This window comes from Bacillus rossius, chromosome 13, assembly GCF_032445375.1.
Source record: "Bacillus rossius redtenbacheri isolate Brsri chromosome 13, Brsri_v3, whole genome shotgun sequence".
NCBI classification, from domain to species: Eukaryota; Metazoa; Arthropoda; class Insecta; order Phasmatodea; family Bacillidae; genus Bacillus; species Bacillus rossius.
In genome coordinates this window covers 17,301,277-17,326,532 of record NC_086340.1, presented here as the reverse complement: position 1 = coordinate 17,326,532, position 25,256 = coordinate 17,301,277, and the positions used below count along the sequence as shown (strand labels likewise).

The window sequence follows — 25,256 nt, the reverse complement described above, 5'->3', positions numbered from 1 at the left end:
AGTAAGTCCTCTATTTACGTCATACCGATTTACGTCGTTTCGGATTAACGTCGCTAATGTTTGAGTACTCATGTTTCAAATTAAGTTGTCGCCGATTCACAATAACGTCGTTTACAATGACGGTAAATCTTTATTTTAACCAAAACACTGTATATAATTTGTTTATAATTCTTTGTTTCCTTCGGTAGTTAATTTATGCTATGTAGCGTAAGCTACACGTTCACCGCCTTATCTTATCATACATCATGAGGGATGCTTCCTGCTCTCCGCTGCTCTCCGCGCGGTGATGCAATACTACCAGCCCGCCCGCTCGGCCTCGCACGTAGAAGTGTTATCTACTTCCCGCAACGACACAGCATTTTCTCCTACCCCTTCCGGCCGACCTTGGGCCGTGGCCGGCCGGTGGCATGAAACATGGCTCATTTTGCGTCGTTTCTATTTACGTCGCGGTTTTCAGGAACGTAACCTCGACGTAAACCGAGGACTTACTGTACTACTATTTGGTAATATAATGCTATTAAGGGGCACTGGTGTTTAATGCAGCGGCTATGGTGCGCTGCTGAACTTATTTAAGGCACAATTTTTTTTTTTTGTGAACTGTTCATAAATATGAGCCAGAGAGATGGCATGGATTTCACTGATTTACTAAACAATTGGAGATTTGATGAAATGAATGCCAACCAACTGAAACTTCTACTGGAAAGGCAACGAATGCTTTTGTGCTGAAAATTTGATGATGGAGCTAAAGTCAGAATATTTCTGACTTTGACTAGTGGATAAGAAAAATTGACATTTTGAGAACTACATATACTATGAATGTACACCATTATTGCAATTGATGAATCTTGCAAAGCTGCTACTTATGGAAAGACCAAGATGGCTATGTTCCAAGGCATTAAAGGAATTGGATATGGAGATACTAAAAGTCGAATGGTTCTACTCATACTAGTTGGGCTGTAACAGTACACAAATTGCAGGGTACATACTACATTGACTAAGGCCATCATATATCTTGTAAAAAAACATTTTGCTAAATGTCAAGCATACATGGCTTTAAGTCAAGTAAAAAGCCTAAGTGGACTATGTGTGGTATAGACTGACAAACTGTTAAACCACACCATGACAAGTCATTAGTTGTGATGCAAAGATTTAAGAGCTCTGCATTAAGTTGGACGGGGGACCATTAGTGGCACGTTCGCCTGTCAAACTTCAAACTGTTTAGTTATCGCACCCTGTTAAAATAGGTATGTACGCTCTACTACTATTGCAGTAATTGGGAGCGATTTTCTGTCATCCATTGAGGAATTACATTCACCCACTCGGAAGGTTTCCATCAGGATCTTTATAAAATTTATATGGGACCATCCTGAAGGTATATTTCATCAAATAAAAACAGTATCTGCACATTGGTTAGCCCAATAAAAAACTATGAGTGAACATTGACATAAATACTGGTCAAATTGAGAACCTCCACTTTTTTTTTTTACCAGTTAAAAAGGCAATGTTAAATAAAATAGTTGTGTCCATAGAATTATTTTATTCCTTCTCAGATCGCAGTTGGAAGACCATGACAAACACATGCACATACATATTTTTCTCTTTGGATCTTTGGTAATGACTAAGAATAGAACAACAAGAATTTTGTTCTAAAGATGTGATATGCATATAAATAAATAACACACACTGCTCTATGGTACAGTAGAGAAAGTGAAAATTTGCATTAACTACCATATTTACCTGAATGTAGAGCAATTATTTTTACTTGGTATGAGATTTTTGGAAAAACATTTTCTTGTATTTCATCAAAGGCATAAGGGTTTTTTAGGTGCTTATTATACTACACCTGTGCTCCCAACTATATTCCTAGTGCACAATAGCTCATGGCCAGTCACTCATTTTTAGCGACTGGATTTTATTGTCTTACCTGTGACCTATCTGTTGCCCAAATTCTGTGCATGTGTAGAGCTCACTTTTTCATTCATTTTGTCTAGATGGCTAACATCTGGCCTCGTTAACTCGAATATAGTCACTTTTGTGATCATCTGGGGACGTACCAATCATATTAGTGTGCCAAATGAAACTTATGATAGCGAATCTATTTTTGGAATAAATTTTGTACACTTTAATGGTCATAACAAGAAATAATCACAACTTAAAAAAGTTCTAGAAAAACAATGTTATTTTTGTGCGGTGGTGCTGCAAGTATTTTTCTGTAACAAATTGTATTAATGTTTGAAAAAAATCTGCTTGAATGGGTAGAAACCAGTTTCTAGTCTAGCGTAGGGCACCATTTATTAAACTGGTGGCCGGTTTGTTTCCTGAATGGGATTCGGTTTTGAACACGTTCTGAAATACGGCCCATGAGTAAGGTTGCGGTTGTATCCCAACAAGGCAGTGCTTATTCGCTACCTTACCCGAATGATTTGGAATATCGCTCTAAGTGCTACTAGCAGTCCCATCTGCCAATTTCGGTGGGTGCATCTACAGTGGTTGGAAGTGGCTAAATGATGTTGTTTAGAGGCAAAGCATGCAGGTTTTCAATTAAGCCATATTGAAATCCAAAAATTTCTGCATGAAAGGGCTTAAATCTTATGACTTATACGCACACTTTGCACAATAACGTGATTATAGCATTCAGAAGATACTGCATGTATTGGAATTTTAAACATGATCATAAGATTTTTTACTGGTGGAATAGAAGCATCTAAGTTAAAGCTAGTTTTCCTCATAACTAGGCTATTTGTCTGCAATGGAGCCATTTGTAAGGGGAAAAAATCTTGGTTGTTTTGTTTAAAGTATGAATTAATATACAAAAACCATGCAATATTTATGAGTTATTAATGCTAAAAACCAAATTAAAAATACTATAAAGAAAAATTGTAAATATCTCTTTTCACTGTCTCTATCGTACAAGAAGAAACACTCAAAACAAAAACATAGCAAAAGCTGAACATGTTTTTTACACGAGTAAAATTGCAATATCAAAAGACATACATGTAATTTGCTATGTCACTGTGCGTGATGACTTAAAATCATTTACTAAGGGCATGGTTGCACAGGACGCTGAACTACTCCCGGTAAACATGTTCCAACTTTAGCGTGTGAGTTACACACAGTCTGAACATGTTTCGTTTGAGGCCATTTCTCATTCAAACCTAAACAGGTTGGCATAGTAGCTCAGAACTACGTATCTTTAACAAAAGCCTCTTATTGGCCGCTGAGCATTGAGACTAAAAAGCAAGATGGAGATTATTCCTGGCACAAGTCCGTGAAATATTGTACCGATTGCAACAAAAAAAATTCAACAGGTAAATATTTTATTGTTTTAAAATTGATGCTGGTGGTAATTCTCTAGCAGAGGTACACTGGCTCAAATAAATGGAAGCCACAACACATTCATTCAATGACAGTAGAGATCAGTTTTGGAGTTGAACACACATTACACCAACTGCAGTGCAACAGTACACCTTAGCGTTCGTAAACATGTTCATATAAACCTGTAAAGCAGTTCTGCGTTCCGTGTAACCGCGCCCTGATGGTCCCAAACAAATAAGGACCATATTTATATTGCAAAGAATACAGCAAGTGGAAAAAAAAAAAAAAAAAAAACTATTTCGAGAAATAAGTACAGTAAGAGCATGCTGTGTTGTTTGTTTTATAATGGTTGTGCAAAGAACATGTCACCACTCAGTAAAGCATGTATTAGTATCACTACACTGGTTTATTATACAATGCAAAGATCATTTAACAATAGGTAAATTTTTTAAGTATTTGGTTTCTGAAATTTAGCACTTCACAGCTCAACAACACTGCAATAGTTATTCTGCACATTCCCATTTTAATGCAGAACTTTGATTCATAGGTCTGGTGAACATTAGCTTTATGACTACACGTGATACTACAGTTGTGATGCTAGCAATGTTACCAATGTTATAAAAGGTGCATTGCATCAGAATGACTTTGGTTTTTTATTTGCCCATAATTATCTGAAGTTTAAATCATGACAGAAATTAAAAAAAAATACGGTAAAAACGTCCCAAGAGAATGCACATCTGGACTACGAAAGTTATGTTTATTGCTAATGTAAGACACTGAATTAATTTGTAACTGATGCATGATTGTGATAAATCAAGCCTCCCAGAGATGATGTGGTTTTTTATTTGCCCATAATTATCTGAAGTTTAAATCATGACAGAAATTAAAAAAAAATACGGTAAAAACGTCCCAAGAGAATGCACATCTGGACTACGAAAGTTATGTTTATTGCTAATGTAAGACACTGAATTAATTTGTAACTGATGCATGATTGTGATAAATCAAGCCTCCCAGAGATGATGATTAGAGACCCCGAAAAATGGTGAAGCGCGAAATTCACGAAATAACGCGAAAATTTGATACTCTAAACGAATTTTGCGACTTTCCTTTGATTTTGACATAGTCGCGAAATTCACGCTTTTTCGCACAAAATAATGTCCTTATGTCGTAAGTTCTATTTATTTACGCCATCATAAACATAGGCGTGAAATAAACATAGACTGAAAGACTAGTGCCGTGATATTATCTTCGTTTTGACAAGTTACTAAAATTCACGTATTTTTATTACTCTGTTTACAAACAGTAAATATTGCCATCGCAAATGAAAACAAAATGTAAAAATTGTCAACAATCGATATGTGCGCACTACCAATATAACAAATTGACTCCACAGTTTTCGTGTTTTGAATAATGGTCGTTTCTGCCGCAAGGCACACTGGTGTCGATTTTTCTAACCTAATTGAATCGCATCGAGCTAAGATGGCAGTCATTTTTGCGTGCACATATCTATGAGTGTTTACAACTACCGTCCACATTTTGTAAGTTTTGTGATACAATTGAATTTGTGGCTAAGATGCCGAAAACTTCGACAATGTTTGATCGCGAAAGAGAGGTAAAATCGGATGATTTTATATTTTTGATCAGCGGGACAAAATTATGATGTGCAAGTTCTGCAACGTGCGGGTTGATTGTACACTCAAAGACACGTGCAAAAAGCATGTGGCAAATGACACACACAAAACAAAAAAGACAATTATTTTGTCAAGCATTCTACCGTGTCTAAACAAATCTCGATAGGCGACAGCGTGAATAAAGCAAACAAGCTTTAAAGTGCAGAAAACAAGAATTTTTTTTCTGACATTGTTAATATGATGCTGTAAGTTAACATTCCTTTGGAAAAAGCTGATCATCCAGCTATGAGGGAATGGTGTAACACCCATGTTGAAGGTTAGCCTTATTTATTTAGAAATGTTTTCCCCCTCTAATAAAAGTTCATAAGCATATGTAGGCCTACAATATTATTGATTACCTTAAATATGCAAGTACCTCAGATTAACAAACACATAAATAGGATGGATTGCATTGTGAAATGGTGAGCACACCACAATATATTTTTGACTCATTGATTTATGGTTTGACTCTAATCCAGCAGTACCTAATCTATAAAAGGTTAGGTTTGGCTAAGAATTGTTTTGAATAAATTAGCCCATTAATATTTTCAGCGATAACCTTATAAATGCTACCTATTTATAAGTATGTTGTATGTTATGTATACATTTTAGGTGCAGGGGATTTGCCATCATCAGCCAACACTCTTAGAGAAACTTATGTCCCAAAAATTGGCCAGGCAAATAAGGAAGCAGTAAAGCTATGAGGTTTTTTTTACACCGCCAATGGCATAATTTTTTCACAATTTTTTGGGGTCTCTACTGATTGCTTATTTTTACACAGATTTTTTGCACCGCTTGCTAATTTTTAAACCGGTTTTTTGCACCGCTTTTGTCATTTTTTTGCACCGCTTTTGTCATTTTTTTACACCGAAATGAGCCAGTTTTATTTACCATTTTCTGGGGTCCTTAATGATGATTTATTCTTGCTAGACTCAATAGGTGTCTCAGAAAAATTACTTGTTCATGGGCTAGACTGTACATCTTTTTGGTCATTCTAATTGAAATACCTAAGACTTAATTCAATATGTACAAGATGAAAAAGGTTTTTTAGAATAAAGCAATCTGGGTTTATCAACATATGTCATGCCAGACTACTACGCTAATGACTGTGATAGTAGTCATGCAGACTTGCTTGGCCATGAAAGAAATTAAGTTGGAAATAAGCGACTATAGAAAACTAGTCAGTAAGATTGTGTTACCAACACAAACATATCTTAGTACTAAATCTCACATAATACTAAATATAACTAAAGTACTACATGTATTCTCAAAGTCATATCTGGAATGAGATCTTGCTTTTCAGATAACTGTAAACTGAAGTTGTAAATGCATATACTCAACTTTCATCTCAAACTAAAATGAATACTATCAAGGGACATAAAACTAATAAAAAAAATACCAATATCATTTTCTTAAAATATATCAGATCACTATCAACCCAACATGGCGCCTGCCTAACCGGGGGGGGGGGAAAAAAACTAGGAATAAACACACCATATCTTGTGTTTTATTGCAAGCACTTTTGTGCTAATACCACACGGTTCAAACATCAGATAAAATCTTCCTGTAATGTGGATATTTAGTCTGTTTCGTGAATACTGATATCCTATTGAGTACTTTGTTAAATATTGCTCGTATGTCTATTTTATGTTGATTCTTGCTGTAAATATTTATGTAGATACCGAGAATTACAAGAAGTCCAGACCAAACATACCTGAAAAAACACAAAAAGTTCAGCATTAACAAAACTTTTACATTCAAATGTAGAAATAAACAATTTTTTTTTTAAATACTTAAAATAGATGATGTGTTATGTTGTTGAAAAAAGAAAAACAATTACATAGGTATAAATAACCAGCAGTACCCATGCACTTCCCAAACACAAGTATGAATGTGCCATCAAAATTTAATTCTATACCAGGGTGTCACCAGGTTCCAACACCAAAAATTGGTGATTTTGGGAACCTTTAAAAAATTCTTTACGACCTGAAATTTTAAGTATTATGCATGAAAAAACACTGCAAAATACCAGCTGTACGTGTGCTGAAGACGTCTACCACAAGCATTTGAACAATTAAATTTTCACATGCAAACACAATGAAAATACACAACAAAATAAAAATGTTGAAAACACATTGGTTTCATAAACACAAGTCCTTAAAACACAGCCACATCTTACTGGTACACTTGTTGCTTTATATCTATCAGTAACTTGTTACGCAGAAAAGGTCAAATCCGCAATAAATTACTTATTTTTTTTGCTTCTAATGCATACAAAAACATTATTGTTAACCGCACAGCCATCACATGTCCCAAAGGCTCGCAACGCCATATTGTCAACATAATGCTTCACTATTCATCATGCCATGCATAACAAGACACTTACATGATGAAACATACTTTATATTTACATTCTTTTACTATGGTATTTGTTTACATCCAAGTAGGTTAGTTTTTGCTGAGTAAAAAAAAAATTTAAAAAAAAAAAATTGGAAATTTTAATATAAAATGAAACTGTAACGTATGATAAAAAAAAAGCCTGTGTGTTGCTGACAAGCACCCACAGCTGTAGATTGAAAATTCTCACACTGTAACCAATATGGGCACTTTCGCGACTTATCCGTGACCATGGGTTCAACATCGTGATTTCCGTGACCGATAGACACCCTGTATACAATCATGACTGTGAACTCTACATACCTACAATTTATCATTGGAGAAAATTGCAAATGCGATACCTAAGCATAAAATAGTTGTCACCAGACGAGCCTATGGTTAGCAAGGGTAGCAGAGGTTTGGAAAAGGAGGGTATGTGTATATTTGAAGTAGTTACTGTTGTCTAGATCAAGAATATTGGTTATTTTTAAAGACGTTTAAATCTGTGGTCATGATAAAAAAATCCCAGCAAATTGTATTTTTTAAAGTTGAAACATTTTATAATTTTTCCTTCATCATTTACACAAATTCATATTTCATGTATTTCTCCCCAAATGTATCTCAAAAATGGTGCATCACTAGAGATGGTGATTTATAGCATTTAAAATAATAACATTTAGCATTTTGAATGTGAAATTTAGCATTTTGTAGCATTTTTAAAAACAAGATTTAGCCAATTCTCTCATTTTACATTCCTGAAGAAAAGTATATTTTTAAAAAGCATTAAATAATACACATATTAAAGAAATAGAGATCTAGCACAACTGTAAAGATAGCCTATCTTGGCAGGTTTCCAAACAACTTTTTAGCACTTATGAGTGCAATAAATTGAATACTTAAAATTACAATAAATATTTTTTAGCCGTGTTCATGGCCATAGTTGATGTAGTGCACAAATAATGTTATTGAAACTTGATTTTCAATTATTATTTTTTGGTTTTTTTAATTTTCGCCTTTTTTTTCCCCGATCATGCCAGAAACAGTTGCTTGCCGTTTCACCGACTTTTTTTCTTCATTCGATTTCTCGGTGAATCTTTTTTTTGCAGCATGATGTCCCTCAGATTTAATGTGCTTTTCAAGTACATCTTTTTTTTTTTCCACTCCAGACGGCGATTACATAAATTGCACATTAAAATATTTGTATCACTTTCGTAGAACTGTTCACTTTTGTATTCATTTATGCGATCGCGAATGGAAATTACGTTTCGTCCCATTTTTACCACGAGAAATAACAGTTTACAACACATTCACGAGTATGCACGTATTTGTAAACACACCACCTTCCACAGACTACACAAGAACGCGGCTTTCACGTGAAACACAGACAGAAAATGGGACTTACAATTATTAGCGCAGCGAAGCAGAGATGTCGCAATATGGTGGCCTAAAAACTTGTACTCTGCAAGATGACAGACACTCTTCCAGCTAGTTGTTCTTTGCTTTGTTTACAATCACGAGGCACGGATGGCCATTCTTCATTCAATATTTACGAACAATAGTGTTGTGAATGACGTGACAATAACATACTTGTGCTGAATACGCCATACGCCATAAAATGATGGTTTCTTTTGATACTGAACTGAAACGAAATACAATCGGTAAATAAATTGTGTAGAGTGAAGACGAATCTACGCTTTTTACCTTGATTTCACATATATCTCGGAATAGTCTAGATTTCGCATTTTGTAGCCGAAAAAAATATAATTTAGCATATTTTGCATCTATTTTGCAAAAACGAAAAATCACCATCCCTATGCATCACCGAGAAAAAAATGCACTGAATAAAAAATTGTTGCCAATTTGTTTATGCAAAAAAAAAAAGTCTCTACTATTTTTTTCCCACATATCTGACCACTTTAATGTGATGACAAATCCCCACATGCCCTGCTGTGCCACTTTTTTCTACTCCAACTCCCAGACATTCCAACCCTTCACATTTATTCTCCCCCTCTCAGTTGCGCGGGAAAAGCTCATTTTAAAAACCTACACACACAAATTATTTGATTGTGGCTAGGTGAATGGCAATCAACATTTGATTGAGCTTCCAATCATCACCGTCATCAATTCATTAGTTGATACGTATTACATTTAATTAATGATGATAATAGACGGGTTTTCAACTAAACATGAATTTGTGATTTTAATAGAGACTGGTTTTGGGATTGTAAGAAACACATTAGTATTAAAAAAAATTACTAATCCAGTTTGGTAATAAACATTTTGTATGTTTTCCATACTTTCTCTAAGGGAACCATGGGGGGGGGGGGGGGGGGGGGGGGAAGTAATATATATATATATATATATATATATATTTTTTTTTTGCGGTAAACAATGACAGCTTCTTCCTGCATCAAACTATTCACACACAGGATGTGGCATGTACAGATTATTGTTTGTTTTACGTTACCTTCAGTACTTTCTGTGTGTGTGCTCCGCTAGTGATTTGTTTATGCGTGTGTTATATTTTTCGTTCCCGAGAGTGTGTACATTAATTTGTTGTAGTGAAATAGTTTTTTTTTTTAATTCAATCGGTGCTACAAATCACAACACACTCACTGGAATGTAAAAGGCTTGGAGAAGAAGACGAACGAGATCATGATGGTGACAGCTTTGCGGCAAGTCGTCACCGTCGCAGCGACCAGCGCACCGGTGGTCTTCACCAGGGTGAGGACAATCTGGATGCCCAAGTACCCTGACATGGAGAACAGCAGCCCGTAACCATACGTCTCCCACGGATGCTGCAGGCAGAGAAAGAATTAATGATGTCAGACATACTCTGATTACGGCATAGCTAGGGACTCCTGTATTTCGCGAATACATTTTTTCGTGTCAAAGGTATTTCACAAAATACTGTAGCTTTTCTCCTGTGGTTTATTGGCTGAGGTCGGTGAGAGGTGTCGTCCCGCTCTTGACGGGGCCAATGAGAATGTGGTCACCGTACTGCTGCACCCTCACAATTTGCCACGACTCTTAGAAAAAACACTACAGTGTTTTGTGAAATACCTTGACATGAAATGAAATCGCGAAATACAGGTGTCCCTAGGCATAGCATAACGCACTAACACTACAAATCTTCAAATAAAGTTTTCATTAATCATTACTAGGGACAAGAAACATGATTATATGGTGGATTGCGATAACCTTGAAAAGCATATACCATATAGCACCGACATACACATTACATCATGGAATTAAGTAGCATTTAACCAAAACTAATTAAAATCTTAGAAATAGCCCACTTTAAATTTTTTAAATTCAAGGAAATGTCTTTTTTGGACAAAAAATTGTACCAAAGGGCATGGATAAAAAAAAATAGCACGAGTAACTCAGTAGGTACACGTGATAGAAGTGAAACTTCTTTGGCAATTCAAACTCGTAAGTATATTGTATACCTCTATGGTAGCGTTAAACGTTTAACGCAACCTTGTTGGAAGTCGCATTAGTAGTTTCACTTCAAAAAAAATTAATTCATTAAATACCACAAATGCTTGTTATTTTTTTTTATTCTGAATTTTTCTGTTTTAGACCAATTTATTACAGATTATTTAATTATAAAAATACAGAATGTAATTTTACCACGATATTGGTGGGGTAAGTATTAAAAACAGCTCTTATTCAAAAAAAAAAAAAAAAAAACCTAAATCATCTGTTTTAATAATGAAATTGGACTAAAAATAAAACCATAAAATCTTATCTATAATCATTTTCTGTAGTACTTGGATTCACACTGGTGGATCAAGCTTTTTAATTGGGAGAGTTTTCTTTTAAGAATATAAAAACTTGACATCTACATTAATGTCATGATCCAACAAATCTTTTCCTATCTGACCCTCAAATTCAAATTTATGTTACCAGTACTGTGTCAATACGATGTGAAAAATAGTTATTAAAAGACCGGAGTAAGATCAGAAAAAGATATTTAGTTATAATATGTATATATAAGGTAGGTATATAAGATAAAATTTTTTGAATGCATATGCTGGCGTGCACTGCACTGCTACCACAACATGGTTATTACATTATTATGCTGTGTCTGTAATGGTTTAATTGAGCGTAAAACAAGAAAGACAACTGTTAGTTTTTCTCCTGTTTTAGTTTATATACAATTGACATCATGACATGGGAAGCTTCTCATGAAAATTAGGTGACGCAGCAAGCGATTTCACAGAGATCACTGCAATGTAATATGTCAACAGCACCCAAAGTGTTAATATGAATATATAACAAGGCAAAATAATGTACAAAAAGGTCATAAAATTACGATACAACACTTCATATTCTCAACAATCACATGCAGGCAAAAACTACACAGAGCACAATATCTCCTAGTAGATTTGTGATTTTCTCACCTTTGCACAGAACAACGCCCCTTTTATAAAGTCGCCTGACACTGCCATGATTGCAATCAAGTACAGAAAGCCAATGAAGTACGAGTAGAAGACAACTTCGGTGTTAGTAGCGTTGTGCATTTTCATAGACTTCTCCTGCACATTGCCTATGGCTGCGTCGCAGACAAGAGCACATGATATCATCACCACGCCTGCAACAAATTGAGGAACGTATGAACATGAAGTGTGGTTTCATTAGTAGAACAGATATGTTTCAAGAAATACAATTACTCCTCTCAACCAGAAACTTTAGATTTTGGTACAGTTAACAGTCGATAATTCCCAACATTTGGCTGTGGCACATACGATTTCTGACCATCCAAGAAAATTTTTTTTTGAACTAGTAAATCCATTTTATCTTCTAATACAAGCGGCTTCTCAAAAACTTTTTCTTTAAAAATCCCCATTTCCTTTAATTCCCTAAACTATCATTATCAACAGTGTTCAGGGTTTTGCACTTTTACTTCAGCCAAATTACCTGAGGTTAACTTGTTTTTCCCTGACTAAAAACACTTTTTTTTTGACCTGACTCATCAGCCTATCTATTAATGAAAATACATTTCAGCGAACATGTGTAACATGCAAAATTGACGATAAGTTTTTTCTGCACACCACAAATTTACCATTGTTATCATATCATCAAAACTACATAAATAACACTCCCTGTCTGAAAAAAAAATTAATATAGGCCTATTGGTTCATAAATTTTTGGAACGATACAGAATTGTTTGTGATCAGCCGAAACACTATAGATATTTTATTCTAATGGTTATCATCTACTATCAGTTACTTTTAATTAATATTACTTAAAATCAGATACAGATTATTAATTATACACAAATTAATACATTATGATATTACATAGCGTGAAAAATAATGATTACTGTTTTGTAATCATAATACATATTTTCAAACCACCTTATAAATTCCCTGAGTTTTCCCTGGTGTGTCACCACAATATTCAAGTATTCAAGTAAAAAAAAAAAAAAACTTGCTTAGCAGTTTCAGTGAAACGAATCAAGCACTGGGCTTTCTGCTGTAGATAGACCTGTGCTAATACTAGTTTTTTGATAGGAAGCAAAAATAAAATTGAATCTTTAAAATGTTGGCGAAGTCTAATCGAGTTGCGAATATTGTTCTCAGCGAACCCGTAAGACACTTATTTTATAAAATAAAGGAAAGAAGAACAAAAAAAATTGTTTAATATTTGTAATGTTTGAACTGATTAATTGATTAACCAATTGGGTTTTACGTATAACATAATTCAATACAAATCATAAAGTAACCATGCATAATATTAATATTGAGCATTCATAAAAACAGAGTGCCACCTGTTGATTTTTTCAAGTAACCACTTTATTCAAGTTAAACATATAAGATTAAAAAAAATATATATATATTTTTTTCCATTAGCAAATCTTAGGCTTCCGATGTTTTAAAGCTTTGCAACATATGCGAAGCATGACATAATATGCAAAGCGTTGCATCACAACCAAAGCTTCAAATAAAACTATTAGCAATAGCTGTTTGTAAACAGGTCTGAATAAATTATTATAACATATTACCTACTCAGAAATTTTTTTTATGGTGTTCCTACAACATTTGTAGGATTTTAAATGTGCCCTGACATCAAAACATTTGAGAGCAACTGCCTTGAGGTATAGTCTTCCCTGACTTTTCAGACCCCATCTTGAAATTTCCAGGTTTTCCGAACCATTTTCTAACTGCATGTCCAAACTCTTAGCAGGCGTAACAGAAACTAAAACTAAAACTCAAGATATATATAGTACGATGTTTAAACGCTCAATTCGTTTATAGATAACTAACTTGATATAATTAATGTAACAAATTATGTAAGGGAGTTATAGTTCTGGAAGACGTGCGAGTGAAGCCTACATTTTATTTATTTTATGGTTTAAGGAGGGAAAACTGTTTTGGAAGTATTGAATAGTCATTCATGTCTTCTATGGAATTTATAAATTTTGATATTTCAAATTTAGAGCTGTTATCTTCTTTTCCTTACTGGTTTTGTTTTATGAAAGTTTTAACGTCGATGGTTGTCAAAATAATTTGGCGGTTGTTTTAGAATATTTGAGGGATTCAAGGCTATGGTAGGAAAGATCTACGAAGGGAACAGACATGTATTCGGGTCGAATCACTATTTTCACCCGTAATACTATCTATAAATTGATCCGGGACAACAGCGGAGTTCGTTATTTAGCTGACAACGACGAGTAAATAGAAACTTCTGCACTTTTAGTGACGGAATTAGGGAAATTTCCGAACTTCAAGTAAACTACACAACCGCGTCGGTCGTTTCGTTTGTTGGTGATTATGCACGAGAAAGACATTTAATATCTTCGGAAGAGCTCCAGAGGAAAACCACCAGGCGTTCCTAGCGTTTGGCGATGCCGATCCCGAACATCTGAAGGACGAATCTTTGCCGGGACGACATCCCGCTGTCTACAGATGTGACTGCAGTTTCTTCAGTGAACAGACTGTCGGTGAGGTCCATCCGTTTCTGATTTTACCACTTTCCAGAGCCAGAAGGACGTCCAGTTTTGAACCCTCTTTTCAGTTCGAATCCAGTGTCTACCCAAATCCAGGAAAAACCCAGGAGTCCTACTTCATCACTCATGCTCTCCGAGACACTAGTCTAGTCGGTAAACTGCTGACGTGATTTTAGACAATACTAAACCCACAATACAGGCGTGTAAATACTATTATTTAGGAAAGGCTTTACTCTTACGTACTAAAGGAAGTTATGACTCTCACAGAAATATAAATTGATAGTTTCAACTATATGGTGATTACTGTGATGAGTAAACGAGATTAAATCTTAATTGTACGAATGAATCCTTTTCGGTTTGTATGATTTATAAGTCAGTAGTTTTAAGGCGCCCTTTAACACATAAATTTATATACCGACTAAGTTTCGCTATATATATAGCACTGGCAGTCAATGACAGTGAAGTATTATTTAAGGTCATATGGATACTAATATATCAAGTAATTGAAGAAAGAATTAGATATCAAATGAAAATCGTAAGCTAATGATAATTTATCGTTGGAATTACGAATTCCTATATTGCCAGTTTATCTGTGGACTCACCTGTTTTGTCTAGCCAGAAGTAGAGTCATATTAGCATGACTAACAAAATTTGAAGCAGGTGAGCAACCATAATGTATTTTAATTTTACATTTGTTTATTGTTTGTTAAGAATAATTTAAAGACATTTTATCGTAAGAAGTGGTGTACATAACCATAATTAATTCTAAAAATAGATATGTAATTTATGTTATAATCTCTTATCTAAGACACAGATGAATTTTAAAAATATAAGTGCAAAATGTTTTAACACGTTACCAGGCCTGGGCGAATACTCAAATTTTCAAATATAAAAACTAATAGTTTATTATTCGTATTCAATTCAATTTCAAATACGAATACAGCTGTGAAAGATCTCACAAGTCTAGAAAAATTTTAAGGTCACAGTAGAATTTCTCGTCAGGCGGGGACAAAATTTCCACAGGATTTTTCATAAGGTTTTAGTTATTTATGTGGAGTTTTTTCCCTACATACGGGCATGTAAAATTTGAAACGAATAACATAGTAAAGCCGGATTTATTACAGTAATTTGGAAACATTACTAACACCCATGTAATCAGCTAAAATATTTTACAGAGAAGAGATTCCGGCAGGTTGTTGAAAATATACTAGAACTGCCAGCATCCTGATAAGGATAAATGTGTGTCTGTAAAAACCAAAACATCGCACAGTGTTAAAGTTGACAATTTTCAGATCAACCTACAACTTTTTCTGGTGGACAATACACAGTGAACGACGACCAGATACATACAGGCCCACACACTCATTCCGAGAGTGTACTAACAGCTCAGACAATTAATTATCTTATCATGTCTTATCATGCCTGGCCCCCCTAAAAAGAGAGGGGGGAAAAATTCGCCTCTTTTACCAAGTACACATACACTGGACAGAAAAAGAGAGGAACATTCCATTCTAAGCAGCTACTGTGTTCCTACACTTTAGTTAAAACAAGCCAAAAAAAATATATAATCCATAAATAATGTTAGCATATGTTAATACAACGTTAACATTAATAATTTATTTACACGTAGTGAAAAATCCAAACAAACAAGATTGACATTTTTTTAGACCTACTCACATTTAACTACAGATTAAAATTGCTCACTGTACATTCTTTTCAAACCCACCCTCTAAGTTTCTTCACTTTTTATTAAAATATATTATTGCATATCCTGTTTTGATTACCATGAAAATAATTATTGATATTTTCCTTTGAAAATTTAATATTTCAACAAAATTTTACCTATGGTAATTGTAGCTGACTAAACCTGATCAACCTTTCACTTTAGTATTTTTTATCTAATTCCCCAGAAGCCACTACACTACACATTTGCTTTTTTCCCAATATGTATTTGTTATATATACGAACAATTTTTTTTTTTTTTTTTTTAGTGGGATTCTAATTATTACTATTTGAATTTGATATTAGTATTAGAGAATAATTTGATATTTATATTCGATTCGAACTAAAAAAACTGATTTTTTGCACAGGCCTACAGGTTATCTTTGAGTGGTAGATCAGTGTCTTTCAATAAGTTTAGGAACAAGTTTATACACAACTGATGAATGGAATGATGTAAACTTAAATGAACTTAAGCCTGAGTAAATTTACGCTAGTGTAAGCTTATATGTGTATATGTGTAGTTTATGTGGGCTACTTTTATTGTGTATGATAATGTCTGTTGCACTAAGTGTTATACGACAAAGGCAGGGCCGGTGCAAGGTAAATTGGCGCCCTAGGCGAAAAACCATAATGACCCCCCCCCCCCCCCCCCCCCCCCCCCTCAGACCGGACACCCCAAAAAAAATTTTCCTTGCCTCAAAATACATCACGTAAGCCTAAGATTTTGTCAACAATCAAATGTAAGCAGGCTTGTGTTTTTTTTTTACTTTTTTACTTATTACAAATCATAAACAGGTCAGCGTGGACTTTAAATAATTACTTATATCAATATAAACATTCCAAACTGTTACAAAAATCCATTTTCATCTGGTTTCAATAATCGTTAAACATTTTGTATCAGCTATTGTGTGTTGTGCTGCGCCGCCCCCAGCTACTTGACGCCCTGGGCGGTCGCCTAGTTCGCCTGCATGGACGCGCCGGCCCTGGACCAAGGATCATGATGATGCCAAGTAGTCGCCGGCCGTGCCTCACCCGTCGTGTCGAAGTTGGGCGACACCTGGCTGTCGGCGAGCGTGAACAGCGCCAGCCCCGCGCACATGCTGCAGGCCGCCAGCACGTCCAGGGCCCCGTACCGCTTCTTCTGGATGACCACCCCGCCGACCAGCACGGGGATCAGCTTGCAGCACTTGAAGATCACCTGCGTGGGGTAGTTGAGGTAGCCCACCGCCGAGTTGGAGAACCCCATCGTGCCCAGCGTGAGCGCCGCCAGCAGGAGGTACGTCCCGGCGGGGATCCTGCGGAGCAGCATTGCTCTCGTCGCAGTCAAACCTGGTGTCTACCTGGTGTCTATCTACCCAACCTATCACACTACCGTTCCACAGGGTCACATTCATGTATAACTAGCTGATGTACCTGTAGCGGTCAGGTCCGCTACCATCAAACTTCGCGCGTCAGCATCTTCCCCTTCCTCCTTCCCCCTCCTAGTGTGTGTTTGATTTCTCCTCGCCTCCCCTCCTGGGGTTGGCGCATGCGCGCTGTGCTGCGCCGATTTAATATAAGCTGCTGTCAGGTTGTAATTCGGTCTTGTTAGCTTGGTTTGCTTGTCTCGTTTCATCTGGTCTTTTTCAGTAGCTTGAGTAGCTACATTGTCTGTTTAGTTCGGCATGTAGTCTGTTAGTCTTTAATTGTAACGACGTGCGAGAGCGACCTCGGGGGGAAGAATGTGTTATTCTTTTTTGTTAGTGAGGCGGTGGCCCTTGCCCTAATGTAAGCATGCTTCACTACACAAGGCTACAGCTAGAACATTCTCGCACTGCTCATCATGCATTAATGGAGCGGAATATCCACAGTGCTGCTCAATCTACCTACGCAAGCTTTAAAAACCCTTTTTATTTAGAACGCTAGCGATCCGCCTCGGCTTCACACGGATGCGATCTACTAAAATTGGTGACATTTAGATTTAATACGTAAGTAGCCTACTTGAAAGTATCACTCTACCTAACTACCTAAATTTAAAATCTCAAGGTTTACAAAGCACACAACGTTTGACTGCAAAAAACATCTTACCACTCACTTCCGTTCTGATATCCTTCTCGCAGACATTTCGATGTAACCAAATATGGAATAGTATCCGAATTGGACAAGGGTCAAGTACCACCCATATGGCTTGAATCCTTCCAGAGTAAAAATTAATTCCTAAAACATACAATAATACAGTAAAAAAACTATTACACACACAAAACAAAATCACACATTAGGTAATATTGTTAAAGATATGACTTGATAATTACTGGTGGAGCATATTAAGTGTGTGTGTGTATATATATGTCTATATATATATATATATATATATATATATATATATATATATATATATATATATATATATATATATATATATATATATATATATATATATATATATATATATATATATATATTAAACCCGGCGGAGATCAGAAATTCCAAATACTTTAGGAGATATGGAATTTTTTAATTTTCATGATGTGCACTGATGCGGCGTTCAGCGGGAAGCCTACGATTCACACATCTTTCTGGACATACCCGAATACTCACGTTGGCAAGCCTTCTTTTCTTAAAATTAGCAAGAAGTAATTAAAAATACTTTAAAACACTGTGGATGGTTGGTTATATTAGGTAAGTATAGCTACATTAAAAAAACTGTAAAATCATTTTATGGTTGCTTAGCAAATAACTTTTTAATATGTAGCTATCCAGCGCTAGGAAACCGTTTACATGATTTCACAGTATTTTTAATGTAGCTATCCTAACCAAATCAACCATCCACAATGTTTTGAAGTATTTATAATGTAGCTAACATAACCTAATTGACCATTAGTTTTCATGAGTTGCATATTTATTTACAATAAACAAAAAAAAAAAAAACCGAAGATGCACGATTGGGCGTTTGCCTCTCGTCTGTTGAAAGAAGGCTTGCCAACGTGAGTATTTGGGTATGTCCAGATTGATGAGTGAATCGTAGGCTTCCCGCGTTTTTGTTTCACCATTGTTGCTTGTTTACAAGTATGATTTTTTTTTTTTTTTCGCGACGTAGTTGAACGACTACATCATGTAAAAAGAAAATTACGTGAGTTCCTACTGTTCATCCTTTTTACCGGTTTGTTAGGTCAGGTCAGCTACATTATAAATACTTTAAAACTAAACAACCATTAAAATTAATTTTTATTATTTTTAATGTCCGTTCAGTTTCAAAGTATTTATACTGTAGCTGACCTGACCTAATCTACCTTTGTCCCGTTTTGTTAGGTCAGGTCAGTTACATTATAAATACTTAAAACTATACAAGTAAAATTAATTGATATTTTTAATTTCCGTTTATTTTGAAGTATTTATCATGTAACTAACCTTACATAATGGAAAATTTCTGTTATTTAGGCATTCACGCACACACGGCAAAATATAAAATGGCGCCTGTTGAATGATTACATAGGGCTTGTATTGCAAAATAAGAACGGCGATATCTCCAAAAGTAATTGGAATTTTTAATCTCCGCAGGCGGTTTTGAAAATAGGACGTAAAAGAGCATATAATGAAAGTTATTTCATATTTGTACGATGTTTTTTGGCGCTAATCCGTACAATACATATTTACCAAAAATTGATTAGAAGAGCTACATTAAATGGTATTTTAAAAAAGATTATTAGATAAGTAACTTTATACTACGCTAAGTTTGACTACTGACAAAACTTCTAACACGATTTGAAAATGTCAAAACATTATAAATGGTTTACATGCCTGTAAATAGCCGTACATCAAGTAGAAGATAAAAACTCCAGTGCAGCAGCAAAAAAACTGCACTGGTACGCTAAAGTGCTGGATATCATAACAAAGCAATTTAATGCTTCTAGCACTGTCACTAACATGTTTCACATTAGGTAAGTCGGCGTTGATAGAGTCTACTTTTATTTTAGAATCCATTTTTTAAGTGTTTCAATTGACATTAAGGTCCATTTAGGAGCACGGTTGTTTTCACTGTAATAATCTGAAAATAACTACACCGTTGAATACGCAATATAATCAAATACAATACTGATATAATACTCTTAAAGCAAATAACTTTATAAAATCCCCGAACGATTAATCATGATTCAATTCAATACCACTATTAATACCTATATTTATAAAAATTTGAACGTGGCTGTTTTGAATCACAGATGAATAATATTAAGGATTACTGCGTAGAAAAAGTATTTGTTAATTTTTAGAAGTTCAACTAGACTCACAATAATATATTTTATTATGGAATAAAAATTTTAGCGAGTTAATCACAAATTAAAAAAAGTCTGCCCTAAAACTAAAAGGATAAAGTCTTTTGCGTCCTTTAAAACCTTACCGTGAATAACCCACATATATTTCTGACATTTCTTTACACAAGGTAAATGTTTAAAGTTGGGGAAAAACGTCGTTTCGTACAGCTTTACAATTTAGTATACTGTGCAGGTAGACGTTAAACCCCCACATAAATAATTATAATTTTAGGAAAATCTATCAAAATCACTTATTTCTCATGGTAGAAACTAATGATAATGGACACTGTTGAAAGATGACGTACTTATTTGTAACTGATTCTAAGCATATATTTAGCAAGTGGTTTTAGTATCGTTGTTAAGATCAATGTTTCCTGCGACTCCACACGGCATAGTAGTCATTATATCTTTGGATAGTTATTGTTTAAAAACAAGAAGTTACCCATTTTAATTAACACGTGGGCGTATTAACTGATTATCGTGTTTTCCGGGAAATTATTTTGTATGATTTTTGCAGAAATGTTTGATTACTTATAGAGACCAACACGCATAGCAGTTAGTATTTGCGAAGTGTTTAACAAATTAAACTTTGGCATGACACGACTCGAAGAAAATCGTTTTCGTTCAGTATCAGAAAGGTTGTTGTTATATTACCCCCATTACATTGTAGCTGGTAACAAGTTGTGCAAGGACGTAAGTACTTATGTGGATGAAGATGTTACCAAATCGCAACTCAAGCTTTTGCTTGAAGGGGTTAGCCCACCTTCAGAGTTAGCTAAAGGTGTGGACCCTGTAACGGAACTGGTTGTCAGGAAACAGAGGTGGCGTGATGAACTTGAAAACAAATTTGGGATCCTCAGACGCAACAGGCGTGACGTTGCGGAAACGTTGGATTGCTTCAACAAATTCGCTACCCACGGCAAAACTGGAACCCTCATGTCCGAGCGGAGAGTCAAACTTGTGAAGCACGTAAGCAAAGACCCGGATTTGAAGTTCGATGGCTGTTGTAATTGGTATTACTGTGGTGGCCAGCTAAACCATTTTGAAATTGATGGCAGGATTATACTGACGTCGGCCCAAGGAAATAAGTACGACAGCCTGTACTTTATTCCTCTGAAGAATGGGTTGGCAGATTTGGCTGCGGCAGCATGTGTTTCACCTGTGAAGAAGGAAACTATCTTCCAAGTAGTTTCATCGAAACACGGATACACAGTGGCTCGAAGTAGAAATCACATAAATCTGTACAAGGTGGAGATTGAGCAAGATGTGATAGTTGGAAATAAGTGTTTTACTGCAGTATCCAAAGAACCTTTTGTTAGTGTTGATTTAAGTAGAAAAAGTTACGACCAGATTTGTAGTGTTCATATGGACAATAATTTGAGCATCTGGGACGTGGCTACCCAATCAAAAATTTCTCACCATGTTCCGTATCATTGTAGTCCTGTCGCAGATGAAAAGTGGTCTGCCGCCGTGTTTGGGGATTCACCGCACATGCTGTTTTTCTCGGATCGCTCGTGCGTCCGTCGCTTCGACCTCCGTCAGGGACTGAGCGAGCACGTCTCGTGTTGGTGCGTCCAGGACTCCAAGCACGCGGGCATGCTGAGGTGCGAGAGCGTGTTCAGCGTGGTGCCGAGTGCCCGTCACGCCAGCAGGCTGCACGTCGGGACCACGCACCACTTGCTGACCCTCGACGTCAGGAACAACCACAGTGCCGCGTGCAGCGAGTTCTGGACCCACATGCTGCGATCGCCGCCGCTGTACGGCTGCTGCACGGGAGGCGAGCGGGAGGCCCTGGTGATGGCTTCCCAGGACTCGTCAGAAGTGCAAGTGTTCAGTGACGGCTCCTTGAGTCCCGCCATGCTGGAGTCCTTCTCCGACTACTTGAGGAGGAGCAACTGTTTCGGCCACAACCTTCGGCCCGACACGCAGCAGAGGTTCAGGTTGAGCATCAGCGGCGTAACCTGCGTTACGAACGACGCACTCGAGTCACCGATGGTTCTGGTACAAACCGCCGCCGGTGACATCTTCCAGCACGAGTTGCTCGGACGGACAGACTTCCCAACGGCCGACAGTTCTGACACGGACGGACGTCTCTCTAGCAGATGCACAGACACGCTGCAGTTCAGCAGTACCCTGGAAATGAATCATCTTCACGAAGCTTTGAAAGTTCATTGTGACGACATAAATCTGGAACGTAATGATCAACCTGTCCGTTCGATAATCAGCAGATTTCCATGGATGAAGTCGAAAAGGAAATTATTATCGTAAGTAGGCCTAATGTATGTTTAGTAGACTGAATGTTTTTACTGTTAAAATTATTTTTCCTTAGAATTTTATTACTTACATGAAAATTGGAGTTAGCTTATTTGTTCAGATAATTTTGGGTTTTTGCTTTGTTGTGTAAGACAAATAGTTTAATAGCTACTACTTACATTTATTTATAGTTATTTTAAAAAAAATTATTTAATATTTAATATTGTTAATATGTTTCATACAATTATTCTGATAAAAAAAATAGGTAAATCTGTATTGTACGGATTAGCGCCAAAAAAAAATCGTACAAATATGAAATAACTTTCATTATATGCTATCTTACGTCCTCTTTTCAGAACCGCCTGCGGAGATTAAAAATTCCAATTACTTTTGGAGATATAGAATTTTTTAATATTAATTTTTTGGCGATTGTTTTTAAAAAAAAATTTTAAAAATCCGAAATACCTTTATTGTGTGCTCTTTAACTTCCTCTTTTCATTAAACCCGGCGGAGATAAGAAATTCCAAATACTTTAGGAGATATGGAATTTTTTAATTTTCGTGATGTGCACTGATGCGGAGTTCAGCGGGAAGCCTACGATTCACACATCCTTCTGGACATACCCGAATACTCACGTTGGCAAGCCTTCTTTTCTTAAAATTAGCAAGAAGTAATTAAAAATACTTTAAAACACTGTGGATGGTTGGTTATATTAGGTAAGTATAGCTACATAAAAAAAAACTGTAAAATCATTTTATGGTTGCTTAGCAAATAACTTTTTAATATGTAGCTATCCAGCGCTAGGAAACCGTTTACATGATTTCACAGTATTTTTAATGTAGCTATCCTAACCAAATCAACCATCCACAATGTTTTGAAGTATTTATAATGTAGCTAACATAACCTAATTGACCATTAGTTTTCATGAGTTGCATATTTATTTACAATAAACAAAAAAAAAAACCGAAGATGCACGATCGGGCGTTTGCCTCTCGTCTGTTGAAAGAAGGCTTGCCAACGTGAGTATTCGGGTATGTCCAGAAGGATGAGTGAATCGTAGGCTTCCCGCGTTCCACCATTGTTGCTTGTTTACAAGTATGATTTTTTTTTTCGCGACGTAGTTGGACTACATCACGTAAAAAGAAAATTATGTGAGTTCCTACTGTTCATCCTTTTTCCCGGTTTGTTAGGTCAGGTCAGCTACATTATAAACACTTTAAAAGTAAACAACCATTAAAATTAATTTTATTATTTTTAATGTCCGTTCAGTTTCAAAGTATTTATACTGTAGCTGACCTGACCTAATCTACCTTTGTCCCGTTTTGTTAGGTCAGGTTAGTTACATTATAAATACTTAAAACTATACAAGTAAAATTAATTAATATTATTTTTAATTTACGTTTATTTTGAAGTATTTATCATGTAACTAACCTTACCTAATGGAAAATTTCTGTTATTTAGGCATTCACGCACACACGGCAAAATATAAAATGGCGTCTGTTGAATGATTACATAGGGCTTGTATTGCAAAATAAGAACGGCGATATCTCCAAAAGTAATTGGAATTTTTAATCTCCGCAGGCGGTTTTGAAAAGAGGACGTAAAAGAGCATATAATGAAAGTTATTTCATATTTGTACGATTTTTTTTGGCGCTAATCCGTACAATACAGATTTACCAAAAAATATGCTGTAGTTTATAGAAACAGTTAAAACGAAGAAAGTCACAAGAGTGACCAAAAAAAATCAGAGTTGCTTAAAATTTTTGCGAAAAAAAAGATCTGAAGAACTTTCCACATATTTTAATATTTTCTTGTTCACTTGTTTGTCCAGTGCTACACAACCTAATGAAAATCAGGTACAGCAGTACGGTTGTTACCCACATAACAGCCTTGTAACCTTTCAAGTAAAAATTTCAGATGCGTGTTTCATGGGGAAAGGTGCAAAATAATTTTAAGGTTGTAACAATGCCCGTAATTTATTGCAGGTACAGAGACCTCTTGGTGTCTTCCATATTGGACACTTGGGACATTGATGCAATGGAAGAATGGAAAAATGTTGGGAGGAAGAAAAGAAGAAGGCCTTTCGAGTATGATATTCCTCCCAGCTTTTATAAAAAGGCAAAGCAATTGCTGGATGAATATGAATATGAATATGAATAAAGAAAAAAGAAAACATCTGTGTTTGTGTCTCTCTCTAAATATATATATAAATCTAAAAATGAAAGAAAAAAAGTGGGTATATTGCCTATGCAATGTATGATTTGTATGTACCTATATAGTTACAGTTACAGTATGCATTCTTACAAACATTTGAGTATCAGGTCCACTTGATGTCTCAAGGAAAGCATCACAAACATCTGCCCACAGCACTTCAAGCAAATGGTGCCTTTCAGCAGCACTTTCCAAAAGAGAACAATCTCCCATGAATTTTCCCGCATTATTAGCAGGAGCCACAAGAATGTTATGTTTCTTGGAAGAGCAAGCACGTCTGTTGCCGCCGCAGCATTCATAGTCTACATCTTCGACGTAGTGGATGGTTAAAAGGACATAATTCCGAAGGAAACCAAGTTGACTTGTGCCTGTTATACCACCCACTACAGAAACAGACCCCAAAAATTCTTAGTTCTTACAACTGTAATTAAAACTAGTTAAAATTAAAAAAAAAAATAATAA

The 25,256-nt window shown here is 35.7% G+C and overlaps 2 protein-coding genes across 3 annotated transcripts; one reads left to right on the top strand and one right to left on the bottom strand.

The window, feature by feature from the left end:
• Positions 1–6,470: 6,470 nt before the first annotated feature.
• Positions 6,471–20,230, bottom strand: LOC134538283 (adenosine 3'-phospho 5'-phosphosulfate transporter 2). Of its 2 annotated transcripts, XM_063379454.1 has the most exons (6): positions 19,819–20,230; positions 18,116–18,237; positions 17,074–17,336; positions 11,771–11,961; positions 9,978–10,159; positions 6,471–6,699 (listed from the first exon to the last, which is right to left on the bottom strand). In XM_063379454.1, the coding sequence occupies exons 1-6, from the start codon at positions 19,999–20,001 to the stop codon at positions 6,528–6,530; spliced, it is 1,113 nt and encodes a 370-aa protein (XP_063235524.1). In that variant the 5' UTR covers positions 20,002–20,230; the 3' UTR covers positions 6,471–6,527. The 2 variants fall into 2 exon arrangements, with proteins under 2 accessions (XP_063235524.1, XP_063235526.1); XM_063379456.1 differs by lacking the exon at positions 19,819–20,230 and having other exon boundaries at positions 18,109–18,199.
• A 371-nt stretch (positions 20,231–20,601) lies between these two features.
• Positions 20,602–25,256, top strand: LOC134538281 (uncharacterized). The gene is made up of 2 exons (XM_063379452.1): positions 20,602–22,594; positions 24,569–25,256. The coding sequence occupies exons 1-2, from the start codon at positions 20,925–20,927 to the stop codon at positions 24,741–24,743; spliced, it is 1,845 nt and encodes a 614-aa protein (XP_063235522.1). The 5' UTR covers positions 20,602–20,924; the 3' UTR covers positions 24,744–25,256.

What these genes read in the sequence shown, in the direction of transcription:
- LOC134538281 (XM_063379452.1), top strand. Translation starts at nt 20,925, where the DNA reads ATGACACGACTCGAAGAAAATCGTTTTCGTTCAGTATCAGAAAGGTTG. An exon ending in TCGAAAAGGAAATTATTATC is followed by an intron (nt 22,595 to 24,568) that starts GTAAGTAGGCCT and finishes AATTTATTGCAG; the next exon opens with GTACAGAGACCTCTTGGTGT.
- LOC134538283 (XM_063379454.1), bottom strand. Translation starts at nt 20,001, where the DNA reads ATGGATTCTAAAATAAAAGTAGACTCTATCAACGCCGACTTACCTAAT. An exon ending in TGATGTACGGCTATTTACAG is followed by an intron (nt 18,238 to 19,818) that starts GCATGTAAACCA and finishes TGTATGTTTTAG; the next exon opens with GAATTAATTTTTACTCTGGA. An exon ending in AGAAGGATATCAGAACGGAA is followed by an intron (nt 17,337 to 18,115) that starts GTGAGTGGTAAG and finishes GCTGCTCCGCAG; the next exon opens with GATCCCCGCCGGGACGTACC.